This window comes from Macaca mulatta, chromosome 10 (genome assembly GCF_049350105.2).
Source record: "Macaca mulatta isolate MMU2019108-1 chromosome 10, T2T-MMU8v2.0, whole genome shotgun sequence".
In the NCBI taxonomy this organism is placed as follows: Eukaryota; Metazoa; Chordata; class Mammalia; order Primates; family Cercopithecidae; genus Macaca; species Macaca mulatta.
The window spans coordinates 77,951,710-77,965,154 of record NC_133415.1 but is presented as its reverse complement, the minus strand read 5'-3'; the positions used below and the strand labels follow the sequence as shown (position 1 = coordinate 77,965,154).

The 13,445-nt window shown below is 39.9% G+C and overlaps 1 protein-coding gene across 4 annotated transcripts in view; it reads left to right on the top strand.

The window, feature by feature from the left end:
* The window catches only part of CRLS1 (cardiolipin synthase 1), a 33,008-nt gene extending 21,794 nt beyond the window's left edge, over positions 1-11,214 (top strand). For all 4 annotated transcript variants that reach the window (XM_077951257.1, XM_028828203.2, XM_028828206.2 and 1 more), the window contains exons 4-7: positions 4,964-5,049; positions 5,670-5,738; positions 8,069-8,160; positions 10,895-11,214. In XM_077951257.1, the coding sequence (XP_077807383.1) occupies positions 4,964-5,049; positions 5,670-5,738; positions 8,069-8,160; positions 10,895-10,979 (332 nt within the window). In that variant the 3' untranslated portion in view covers positions 10,980-11,214. The remainder of the gene's footprint in view (positions 1-4,963; positions 5,050-5,669; positions 5,739-8,068; positions 8,161-10,894) is intronic.
* Positions 11,215-13,445: the final 2,231 nt, after the last annotated feature.

Sequence of the window (13,445 nt, the reverse complement as noted above, 5' to 3'; positions counted from 1 at the left end):
GATCCTTGGCTGCTAACTTATATTTGAATGAGGCATGAAAAGTTCATTGGGAGCTCACTAGGCACTGGGGTGCAGGGCCTGAATTCTCAGTATCTTTAAGCCTATTCTGTAGATCCTAGCTCTCCATCTGCTGCTTGGGAATTATAAAGGCCTTCCCACCAGGGTTTTGGGAGCTAAGCTGTGGGAGGAGGCTGGGGTCGCATTGTTCAGTATGTAGACCTTCGCTTGATCCCTACTGCACTCCAGTGCCCCTTGGTTCACAGAGTAACGTGGAGTGGGGGTTGGTAACTTTTCCTGCAAAGGAACAGATAATATTTCCTGCTTTGTGGGTAATGTGATCTCTGTCACAACCACTCTGCTTTGCTATTGTAGCGTGAAAGCAGCCATAGAAAATATATAGATGAGTGAATGTGAATGAATTCCAATAAAATTTTACTTATGGACACTGGAAATTTATTTTATTTTATGTATTTATTTTTGAGACAGAGTCTTGCTCTGTCGCCTAGGCTGGCTTGCAGTGGCACTATCTCGGCTCACTGCAACCCCCGCCTCCCAGGTTCAAGTGATTCTCCTGCTTCATTTTCGCGAGTACCTGGGATTACAGCCACCCACCACCATGCCCAGCTAATTGTTTGTATTTTTAGTAGAGGCAGGGTTTTACTATGTTGACCAGGCTGGTCTCGAACTCCTGACCTCAGGTGATTCACCTGCCTCAGCCTCCCAAAGCGCTGGGATTACAAGCATGGGTCACCATGCCTGTTTTTTTGTTTGTTTTTGTTTCTCGTTTGTTTGTTTTTTAGACAGGGTCTCGCTCTGTCACTTAGGCTGGAATGCAGTGGCACAATCTTGGCTCACTACAACCTCTGCCTCCCAGTCACTTTCAAGAAGTGATTCTTGTGCTTCAACCTCCTGAGTAGCTGGGATTACAGGCATGCACCACAAGGCCCAGCTAATTTTTGTGTTTTTAGTAGAGATGGGGTTTTGCCATGTTGGCCAGGCTGGTCTTAAACTCTTGGCCTCAAGTGATCCGCCTGTCTCAGCCTCCCAAAGTGCTAGGATTATAGGCGTGAGCCACCCCGCCCAGCCTAGAAATCGAATTTCATAGCATTTTCATGTGTCTTGAAATACTGGTCTTCTGACTTTTTTCCCCCAACCATTAAAAAATGTAAAAATCACTCTTAGACACAGCCCTAGCAGTAAGGTGTTAGGGAAGGCTTGGGGCAGGGATCTGACTGCTCTTTATATGGACTTCTTGAGTTTCTCTTGTGGAGTTGCTTCTCGTGGGAATTCCTTTCTGAAGAAGTTAGGTTTCAGCTCTTCCCACCTTATTACTAATAAGCTTGGTTAAAACTTTGAAATCTGTCTCCTCTACTCATTCTCTTTGTGTTTTTATATCCTTTCATTTCTTTACTGTCATTTTAGGAGAGTTTTGGAAAGTAGAATGATGCATGTATGCAGTCTTGCATGTTCCTACTTTTATGCTGCATTTTTTAAAAGTCACATCTACCTTCATTTTAATACCTTTGTTTCTCTAAGAGTAAGAAATATCTTCTGCAGGATTGGAGGTCAAGAAACTTTTTGCTTTCCTTTTTTGCTAGAATAATAAATCATTCTGCTATTCTTTTTGGTCTTTTTTGGGAGGGGGAGAAGGATGAAAACAAATTCTTTGGCTTATATGTTGATTAGAGAGTGGAAGGCAAATCCAAGTTAATTTCTACTTAGATTTATGTACACTGAACTTAGGTCTGCGTGTATTTGGTCTGCCATATTTTTGTATTATATTGTTTCTGATTTACCGTATGTTAAATTATTATTTCTGGCTTAAGTCAATTTCTAGAATATTCTGTTAAATTTATTGTTTTCAGTGTAAAAACCTATGGTGTAGATGTTAACCATTTTTAAGATGTAAACGATTTTATGAAATATTTCCCTTTAATGCTAATAAAACTTGACCGTGATGTCTGGCTTTGTGGGCTATGTGATCTCTGTCACAGCTACTCAGCTCTGCTGTTGTAGTGTGAAAGCAGCCACAGAAAATATTTAAATTAGTGAGTATAGAATGTGTTCTAATAACATTTTACTTACAGACACTGGAAATATCGTTGCAAAATTACCCATGTTTCAGAGTTAGCAAGTAGGGAGAAAAAACCTGGAGAAATCCTTGACACATTTTACACTGTCCTACCCATCACTTTCTTACTCTAGTAGGCAAAATGAAAGCTGTTTTAACTGTAGAAGAGAAGAGGAGGCCAAGAGGGAAAGCCAGGAAATAGGATAAAATTTTTTAACCACAGTAGGAGCCTGTATCTTTTAGTTGGCTGAGGCCTTCGAGACCATCTGGTGTAGAAACGTTCCAGCCTCGCTGTGCATAGGAGTCACCCAGAGGAGAGCTTTCACCCGGAAGAGAGCTTTCATCTGGGCTTTTACTGAACTCTCTCAAAGTGACTTTTGGATGGGCAGTCAGTTTGGGGAACCCTTGTTTTTTTGTTTTTTTGGTTTTTTTTAAATAGGTCTTTCCCCTACCAGATGGTTACAGATGGTAAACTGAGTCCAGAGATGCTAATTGTTAGGTCACACTGTTGGGTTGGAACCTAATGTGCTGCACCAAGCATAGTCTGAATTCCATAGGCCTGCATTCCTGGTTGAATGCAATCTTGCATGTTCTTCCATGTATACACAGATTTTAATTTGCATGGATTTGCTGCTTTTTTTTTTTTTTTTGGAGACAGAGTTTCGCTCTTGTTGCCCAGGCTGGAGTGCAATGGCACGATCTTGGCTCGCTGCAACCTCCGCCTCCTGGGTTCAAGTGCTTCTCCTGCCTCAGACTCCTGAGTAGCTGGGATTACAGGCATGTGCCACCACGCCTGGCTAATTTTGTATTTTTAGTAGAGATGGGGCTTCTTCTTGTTGGTCAGGTTGGTCTCGAACTCCTGACCTCAGGTGATCTGCCCGCCTCGGCCTCCCAAAGTCCTGGGATTACAGGCGTGAGCCACTGCACAGGTTTGCTGCATTTTGAAAGTATGATTGTTGTTAGATTTTGCCAGCTAATGATTGCTACAGAAAAGTTTGTTTTACAGGCACAAAAATGTTCCTAAAAATTATGACTTACTGTATTTTTTTGTTTGTTTGTTTGTTTGTTTTTTGAGACGGAGTCTCACTCTGTCCCCCTTGCTGGAGTGCAGTGGCCGGATCTCAGCTCACTGCAAGCTCCGCCTCCCGGGTTCAGGCCATTCTCCTGCCTCAGCCTCCCGAGTAGCTGGGACTACAGGCTCCCGCCACCTCGCCCGGCTAGTTTTTTTGTATTTTTTAGTAGAGACGGGGTTTCACTGTGTTAGCCAGGATGGTCTCGATCTCCTGACCTCGTGATCCACCCGTCTCGGCCTCCCAAAGTGCTGGGATTACAGGCTTGAGCCACCGCGCCCGGCCGACTTACTGTTTTTATGCTTGGCTCGTATAGCCATATCTTGTTTGCTCCAAATGCTATGACTTGAGTGGATAAGCACTTTTTCTTTGGAATAGTGTTATCCATCAAGGACTCGGCCAAGGATCAACACTTACATCATAGCTATAACCAGCAGAGATTTAAATTTTAAATCTGTAATTAATTAGAGATTTTCTTCAAATTGCAGAGCCAGTTGAATGTCAAAACTGGAGAGGACCATAAGTACAGCCTCCAATAATTCATAAAAGATTTGTCTGAAAGTATTACGGAAGGGATATTCATGATCCTTTTTATTTTTATCTTTATTTATTTGAAATAGTTTGAATAGTGTTTGAACCGAGTGAACTCGGTTTTTTTCCCACCCTTTTTAAAAATAATTTTTTTCTTATAAAAGATATATTCACAGTTAAAAACTTTCTGTGGTGCAGAAGGATATAAAGTGAAGCAAGTTCTTTGCCATCTCATTCCCATTCAATAAGGAAATAGGGGTTCCTTAGGTATTTATTTGAAGATATCCTCCTGTTGGCTATGGCTCTGGGACCATAGTATAAAATCTGAGGAATGATGACGGAACTATTGACAAGTTGAATTCATTGAATGGACAAGGAGAAAAACAGCAATCCCTAGGAAGGAACTGGCTGGATAAGTATAAAATATTTCAGGCTGGGCACGGTGGCTCATGCATGTAATCCTTGCATTTTGGGAGGCTGAGGCGGGCAGATCGCTTGAACTCAGGAGTTTTAGACCAGCTGGGATAACATGGTGAAATCCCTTCTCTACCAAAAAAAAAAAAAAAATTAGGCATGGTGGCATGTACCTGTGTTCCCAGCTACTTGGGAGGGTGAGGTGAGAGGATTGCCTTGAGCCCAGGAAGTCAAGGCTGCAGTGAGTCGTTACCGTGCCACTGCACTCCAGCCTAGGCAACAAAGCAAGGCCCTGTCAAAAAAAAACAAAACAAATACAAAAAAAATTCTGTTTCTCTACTAGTTGCACATAGCAGCAAATTTTACTCTTCAGAGAATAGTCTAAAATGCAGAACGAGCAATCAAAGCTCCTGAGATTCCAGAAGAGTTTGAGGCCTCCCACATCCTTCGCCACCCCTTTATCATCTCTTTCCCTGTAATTCTGAGTATGGTGATCTTTTTTTCAAATGTACAGAGCTAAGAAGTAGCAAAGGAGGAGAGAGTGCTGAGTACAGCTGATGCTGACAACTTCAGACCAATAGCTTAAAAACATGCAAGAAAAAAACATAATCGGATGAGAAGATCGGCATACTGAAACGCAGATACAGACTTCAAAGTTATAGTCTGTACTTCACTTTGTTTTGAGGGCGGGTTAAAGAAAAATATAAAAATCAGTAGTTTGCTATAGGGAACCCTAAACCATCAATAGGTGTTCATTATAAAACTATTTGTGAAAACAGCAGTTTGTGGTAAGGCTGAATGACATGTTATTGTATTCATAATATATGTTAGTAATTTTCAGAATCCCAGTTAAAATTATTTTATGTTTGATTTTCAGTTCCGCTTACTTATATGATCATTTCAAGAGATGTAATGTTGATTGCTGCTGTTTTTTATGTCAGATACCGAACTCTTCCAACACCAGTGAGTTTGTTTCCAAAAAGTATTCTTTTAGCATTGTGTATGATTTAAGGAAAAAACAAAAAGATATTTTTTAAAGTCAACCTCTTTTCAATTGATGGCACGTGAAACCCAGACCAGCCAGCCCATATCCCTAGAAGCAAATTCTTTAAAGGTGTTTCACATAGGTCCGAGACATATTGTCTAACCTCTACCATGGATAGTCTAGAATTGGTTTTAAAAATCACAGTTGTATGAACATGGAACGATTTGTTTGCATATTTATTCATGAGCTCTATAAATATTTGAGCACAGACGTGTGGCAATTAACCTCTTTTGGCTCCCAGTCTACTGAAAATAGAGCGGTATTTTGTTCATTTTATTTTTTAATTCAAAAAAGAAAATAGTGAATAAGGGAATTTTGAGTTTAGTAAAATTTTATAAAGCAACTTTATAGGTATTGTGTTTGAATTTTACAGCAATTGAGAAATCTATAAATTTTTTAAAACTCAATTTTCAGTATATATTGAATGTATGATTTATAAAATTATGTTGTTACCTGACTATAATAACAAAATGTCTGTTTTAAATTAAAATGTCTATTTTAAACAATAAATTAATTATCTTTTTTGGTCCTCTGCCAGCGAACACTTGCCAAGTATTTCAATCCTTGCTATGCCACAGCTAGGTTAAAACCAACATTCATCAGCAAGGTAAGAGAATGCAATGTTCTTTTAAGTTATCCCTTTGTAAATTTTTATTATATGGGATATAAACCTCAGTCAAGAACAGCTGAAAATGAGACAAATTTAAATGCATAGAGTATAGAGACTAGAGAGTGGCGTTAGGCAGGCAACTTTAACCCAGTTCTTTTGTCCTCCATTTTTTTTGGATCATCCTTTACATGTTGTGCCTTGAGTTGGTGGTCTAAGAATTTAAGCTCTGAATGAGGTAATTGGGCCACTGTTCAGGTAAAGGGAATTGAAATGTAGTTGTTCCTTTTTTTTTTTTTTTTTTGAGACAAGGTCTTACTTTGTTGCCCAGGCTGGTATGGAACTCCTGGCTTCAAGCAGTCCTCCTGCCTTGGGCTCCCAAATTATTGGGATTACAGGAGTGAGCCACCAAGCTTGGCTGTAATTGCTTCTTGATTGAGTTTCACAGATTATGAAGAGTCCCTTGTGGTTTCACTTCCCTCCTCCCTGTGGTGAAAACACCAAATGGCCGTTCATTTTCAGGATTGACAGTTAAGTGGAAAGGCGTAGGAGAGTAGGAAAAAGTTTTGTTCACTGATAAACAACTGCTACTCTTAGTTGTCCATTCTGTTTTCCTGAGCATTCAGGACAGTAAGTATATGCCAGTCTGCACACAAAAAGGATACTGTTAATGCCTCTCAAACCATATTTGTTTTTCTAGTAGTTTTGATAAGTTTTCTCTGTTCATTCTTTTGTCCCATATTTAATGTCAAGGATTTAACAAGTTAAGAATGCCCATCCTTTTTGGGAGAGAAGGGTAGTGGCTTTTATACAGAACTCCCTGGGGTGGACTTTTACCTACATGCATAGGGTTTGGGTTTTTTTGTTGTTTTTTGTTTGTTTCTTTGGCTTCAAGTGACTTGTATTTATATTGTATTTGAGTGTAGCACTACATGGAAAGTGGCTTAAAGAGGTACAGGGACAAGTGCCTTAAACCCTTATAGGAAGTCCTTCAGATAAAATTTATTTTTTATTTTATTTTATTTTTAAGATGGATTTTTTGCTCTTGTTGCCCAGGCTGGAGTGCAATGATGCGATTTCGGCTCACTGCAGTCTCCACCTGCCGGGTTCAAGCAATTCTCCTGCCTCAGTCTCCCAAGTAGCTGCGATTACAGGCGTGCGCCACCATGCCCAGCTAATTTTTTTGTATTCTTTAGTAGAGATGGGGTTTCACCATGTTGGTCAGGCTGGTCTCAAACTCCTAACCTCAGGTGATCCACCCACCTCGGCCTCCCAAAGTGCTGGGATTACAGGCGTGAGCCACTGCGCCCGGCTATTATTTTTTAAAATGAAGTATCATTTGGCTGGAGAACGGGTGATAGAACAGAGGTGCTTGTCTGCTTCACTCCTGTTTTCATACTTTACAGACTCTTCCATGGAATGCTTCTCATGATGATAGAGGGAGTGTCCAGTGTGTTTCTTGTTCTATTTTCTTTTCTCCCCAGTGCTGTCTTTTAGTGTAGGGAAGCCTACTCATTTCCTCCTTTAGAGAGGTTCTTTTATGGAGATGAGTGCTTTGTCTTTGAAATAGGGTCTTGCTCTGTCCGCCCAGCCTTGAGCGCAGTGACGCAATCATAGCTCACTGCAGCCTTGACCTCCCAGGCTCAAAATATCCTCCCACATCAGCCTCCCAAGTAGCTGAGAGTACAGGTGCATGCCACCATGCTTGACTGGTTTTTAACTAGCTGGTCTTGAACTCCTGTGCTCAAGTAGTCCTTCTGCCTCAGCCTCCAAAAGTGTTGGGATTGCAGGCATGAACTACTGCATCTGTCCTGAGATGCGTGCATTTTAATTTTCTAACCTCACAAGGTTTGACAGGTAGGCAAGAAAGGAACATCAGATAAGGCCCTAGGAAATCTAGGTTCCAGCTTTGGTTCTGTTGTCTGCTGTGACTGCAGGCAAGTCACCTAACTCCTTACTCTTTTACCCATGAGGAGGTAGCCTAGTTATTTTCATATTCTATTTTAATGGGCAGTTGGAAAAAAGGCAAATAATTTTGTAACATTTTTGAGTTGCTGTGGGAATTCAAGGTAGTGGTATTTTCTGACAGTTGTCATTACTCTCACTCTTAAGGGCAGCTGTGCAGACAGATGGGTCAGTTAGTGAAGTTGACCCTTTTGTGTGTGCTCACCTGTGAATGCAAGCTTCTTGGGCAGGGACAGTGTAGATGAACCGCAAGCATGCTGAGGGTATGTCATGTTATAGTGTGATGGGCTGTGCTTTTGTCTTGAACGCTTGAAATAGGATCCAGTTAGCACTATTCATTTAGAACTCTTTCTTTTTTTATTTAGGTAAATACAGCAGTCCAATTAATCTTGGTGGCAGCTTCTTTGGCAGCTCCAGTTTTCAACTATGCTGACAGCATTTATCTTCAGATACTGTGGTAAGCTAAATTTAGAATCACTGTCTTAGAATGTCAACAGAATGACTTATTGTGATAGCCCTAGAATGACCTTGTTCTTACAGCATTTATCGAGCACTGACTGGATAAAGCTGTGGCTATATTTTGTGATTGATACCATTGTTAAGACACTTCCTGTGAAGTATGAGATGTAGAAGTTAGCTTTCATACAAATTAAAAGGGATAAACGGTACTGATAATGTGTTAGGGTTTTGGAGGAAGAGATAACTTCATAGGAATAAGAGGGACGGTTTCAGGGAGGAGGTGGTGTTTGATGCATGAAGTATAGGTGGATTGTGTAGGACTCAGAGGAGGCCACTAGGTGAAAGACAGGGCCTAAGCCAAGAGACAGAGTGTTGGAGAGAGGGTAGGGAAGCTGAGTCCAGCCTGTTGAAAGGGTTGTTGTAGGAGGGAAAACTGGAGAAAGGAGTTTGAATTTTATTATACTAATTGCTTATTTATCATCTTAAAAGTGTGTCAAATTCATGCTTTCAGAGTTCAAAATATGTCACATTGATATTGGAGTATTATATTTTGGCACAATTTTAACTAGAATTAAAATTATCTTGCTTGGTACAGTCTGGACCAGAAAGTGGTGACTAATCACAGTCAGTTAAGCCAGGCAAGCTTTTAAAAAATGACAACTACTCTAAACTTTTTAATTTAAAATATTTAAGTGTACATTTATCCCAATTCATCTTATACCTTCTGATATAGGATGAAGACTTTTTGAATGTAGGTCCATCAGTGGGAGTTTTTTCTTTCTTGGATAAACTACATCCATAATACAACCTCTCTAATTTTCATTTTCTACTTCTTTAAGGTGATGCAAGAACTTAAAACATTTACAAAGCAGTCTAAGAACTGTTTAGATTTTTTCCCTAGTCTTTTCACAATCATCTTGCCTATTTATTTTGACAGTACTTTTTTTCCCTAGGTACCCATGAAAACAGAGACAGTATTTTTTTTTTGATCAAGTAACCTTTATTGAGTCTTTTGTAAAGCATCCAATGTAGTTTTCAGAAATAGCAATTTAAAAAAAAATTTTTTTTTTTTTTTTTTTTTTTTGGAGACAGGGTCTTGCTCTGTCACCCAGGCTGTAGTGCAGTGGCATGATCATAGCTCACAGTAACCTTGAATTGCTGGCCTCAAGTGATCCTCCCACTTCAGCCTCCTGAGTAACTGGGATTACAGGCATGTGCCACCACACCTAGCTATTTTGGTTTTTTTTAATTTAATTACTTTTTTTTTTCCTTTTTTTTTTTGAGACGGGTTCTCACTCTGTTGCCCAGGCTGTAGTGCAATGGCCTGATCTTAGCTCACTGCAACCTCTACCTCACGGGTTCAAGTCATTCTCCCACCTCAACTTCCTGAGTAGCTGGGATTACAGGCACCCACCACCATACCTGGCCAATTTTTATATAGTAGAGGCAGGATTTCACCATGTTGGTCAGGCCGATCTCTCACTCCTGGCCTCGATCCACCTGCCTCGGCCTCAAAGTGCTAGGATTACAGGTGTGAGCCACTGCGCCCAGCCACTAATTTTTTATATTATTATTTTTTGTAGAAACAGGGTCTCACTATGTTGCCCAAGCTGGTCTCAAACTCTTGGCTTCGAGCAATCCTCCTGCCTCAGCCTCCCAAAGTGGTAGGATTATAGTCATGAGCCTCTGCGTCCAGCTAGAAATAGCAATTTTTCTAACACATAGATTCATTGGTTTATGAATTTAGTATATCAAAGTGGCATGAACAGATTCAAGATCCAACAAAAGGGAATCTTGATTCTGCCTCACCTAATAAAAGCAGAAGTGCGTGAGTGCACTAAAAAGTAATCTCCTAGCTGTGGGCATTCAGCATGCCACGGGCATCAGTTGATGTCATTTCAAGGAGAATCCAGTTAAGGGTAATTTGGTAAAGAAAGCTGAAATTTATTTAAAATTACTCAGATAACTTTAGAATTCTCAAAAGCTACAGGAAATAGAGTCTGGTACCCTGAGCAGCATGGAGCAGTAGAAGGAGCATGTGGGCTTTAGAGCTGAAACCAAGTCAGGCTCAAACATAGTTCTTTGATAAGCCCTGAGCAAGTTATCCGGGTCTTCCATTTCCCCCTTCTGGAGGATGAGTTTGTTGTAAGAATAAAATGAGAATGTAAGACACCTAGAGGATGCCTGAGTAAAAAATGACAGTTGCTAGTAGTATTTATTTGTAGGGCTCATTACCTAGAATAATTTTGTTTGACATTACTAATTAAAATGAAGTCTTAAAGAAAAGCAGTGTATTTAGACTCTTATAGTTAAGAAAAATTACACCACAGAGCCCTTTTTACTTTTTTTTTTTTTTAGACGGAGTCTCGCTCTGTCGCCCAGGCTGGAGTGCAGTGGCACATCTTGGCTGACTGCAGGCTCTGCCTCCCGGTTCACGCCATTCTCCTGCCTCAGCCTCCTGTGTAGCTGAGACTAGAGGCGCCCGCCCGGCTAATTTTTTGTATTTTTTTAGTAGAGATGGGGTTTCACCGTATTAGCCAGGATGGTCTCTATCTCCTGACCTCGTGATCCGCTCGCCTTGGCCTCCCAAAGTGCTGGGATTACAGGCGTGAGCCACTGCACCCAGCCTTTTTGCTTTTTAAATAGATCTTTTGCATGTATTCATTATGATTCCCATTGCTACTGTTTTTTAGACTTGACAACTAAATTTTATTTCTTTTCTTCCATAAAAGGTGTTTTACAGCTTTCACCACAGCTGCATCAGCTTACAGTTACTATCATTATGGTCGGAAGACTGTTCAGGTGATAAAAGACTGATGAAAGCCATCTATCACCGTTAGTAAGGAAGCAGTATACATCAATGGGAACAGGGCCCGTGGAAATCTACAGGAGTTTCCCTATTTTGGTGTTCAGCTTGAAAAAGGACTTGTCAGAACCAACCATGTCATCAAAATTTAAGTAATGTGCATTGAAAATAAGGTTGATCATGGGAATATGCAGAATTTCCAATGTATTTTTAAATACAAATAAAACTATAATTTAGAATTTTTAATCTTAGGTTTCTTGATTAATTTATAAGAGATCAATTATTGTCAGTCTTTTTTATATGTTTTCTACAAACATAGTCCAGAGCATGGGCAGAGTTGACACCTCTCTTAAGTGAAATTTGGATTGCTCACAAAGCACTAGGAAATGTCATGGGGTTCAAATATATATCCTACACAACTGGGCAATACATTTTTGTTTGATTTTTAGGTCTGTGTATACATTAACAGTTCATGTAGTTAATACCTGATCATTTGGGATAATGAAAGTGAAGTTAGTTGTAGATGAAGTAAAGTTAGAGATTTAAAATGCAGTAAGTTTTTAAGATAATAATCAAACAGAATAGAAGGTATGAAGTTCATTTTCGGTAGTCTTCCAACCTCTCAGGTGCCTAATAATTTATGTATGAGGATAACAGGTAACAAAGATAGTCGAGATACGAGAACGTGTCTATTAGTCTTTGCGTCTAAAAGGCAGTGAGTTACATTCCTGCCTTCCACTGTGTTTCTGACATAGCAATGTTTGATATTGGAACCTGGATTCATGTATTATGTAAATAATATCAAGCTGTATATTTTTCAAAGGTTTTTTAAACTTTGGAGACTCTTCTTTTGTTAAGAAGTTAAAGGAATAAAAGAGCTGGAAAAAAAATTGTACCTTCAACTCGGGTTGTTCCATATAACATACTTATTCTCTGCTGTTACGTAAGTTTTCCAGTTCACAAAGTCCATTCATGTACATCACTTACACTTAAATTGTAAAAATAATTAGTCTGATCATCTGACTTTAAAAGAGTCTTGCTACAAATACATCATATTTAGGAGAATGCGGGATATGGGGAATGGGAGAAGACGACAGTCCAGGGGTAACCGGTTGTTGCTGCTTAACAGTAGAGGCCTATTGTTGCCCATTGTCCCTGGTTTTAATCCAAGCCTATTACAGAATACTGCAGTGAGATTATCCATTCTCAGCCTATTGAGCTGCATTAAATTAGAATGGGAGGCTGTAAGTAAAACTCATGCCTCTTGGCCAGGCATTCTGCACCAGTGTGTCCCTCTGTGGCTTGCTGGTCCTGGCTTCTTTGTTCTCAGACCGGCGGCTGAACTGCACTTGGCTTGGAGCATACTGAAGCCTGCAGCCAGGGACAACACCATTGAATCAGATGGAGGGGGTTGAAAAGGCAGAGAAGGGGGCATGTGGCTGGCTATTCTTGCTCTCTGGAGAACAGCTTCATTGTTAGTAGTAAGGCTGAAGGTGGACTTCCCACTGCTGAACCACCCAAGAGGCACACTGAGTGAGTCTCTGCATTAGTAATGGGTGAGCCTCATAAGAATAATGTTTTAAAAAGGGAGGACTTGAAGTAGCTATGGGAAAATTTAGAACTTTGCACCTTGTTATGCTTATTTATGGTTTAATGTTGATGCCATTTGGAGTGACTTAGGGCTTGGACCCATAATCTTTTTATTATTAAGGTCTCAATCTGGCTCTCGTTAATAAACTTTTTCCACTTCAACCGTTAGAAAAATGATCCAAGTCTCCTCAGGCTTTTGGATACTGAATTGTTATAAAACACATCAATTCTGCCAGTTTATAAAACATTGGAATTGTATTTAGACATGTCTGAGTACATACTTGTTTATAGACTCAAAACATGATGAAAATTCATTTCAGTGTCTTCACAGAATAGGCTTAACCTTGACAGTAAGCTTAAAAATAAAGCATTAGTGTCATTTAGGTACATGTCTGAGGATTTTATACTAATTAGATTTTGGGCTTTTGCAATGCATTTTAGTTGGGGCCTCATTCCTGAGCCCAAGTGACCCTTTCACCTCAGCTTCCTGAGTAGCTGGGATTATAGGTGCACACCAACCGTGCTTTGCAGTTTCGTGTGTGTGTGTGTGTATTTTTTTTTTTTTCACAAGCACACACATCATAGCTTTGCAGTTTTTAACCAGGAGCTGGTGGAGATCTTTGAAACCATTTAATCCAATTCTCTTAGTTACATTTATGATGAAACTAGGGATCTACCTTAAAATTTGGGGAAGCTCTTTCAAAACTTCAAACACCTAGAAATATATAGTGCAATTCAGTTTTAGTTTCTGCAGCATGGTTTGGAAACAAAAGATACATGGGATTTAAACTTGATTTGTTTTCTTCTTACAGTAGAAGTAAATGCTCTTGTGGGTTGAATTGCATCTTCCAAGGAAGATATGTTCACATTCAAACCCCCAGTACTGT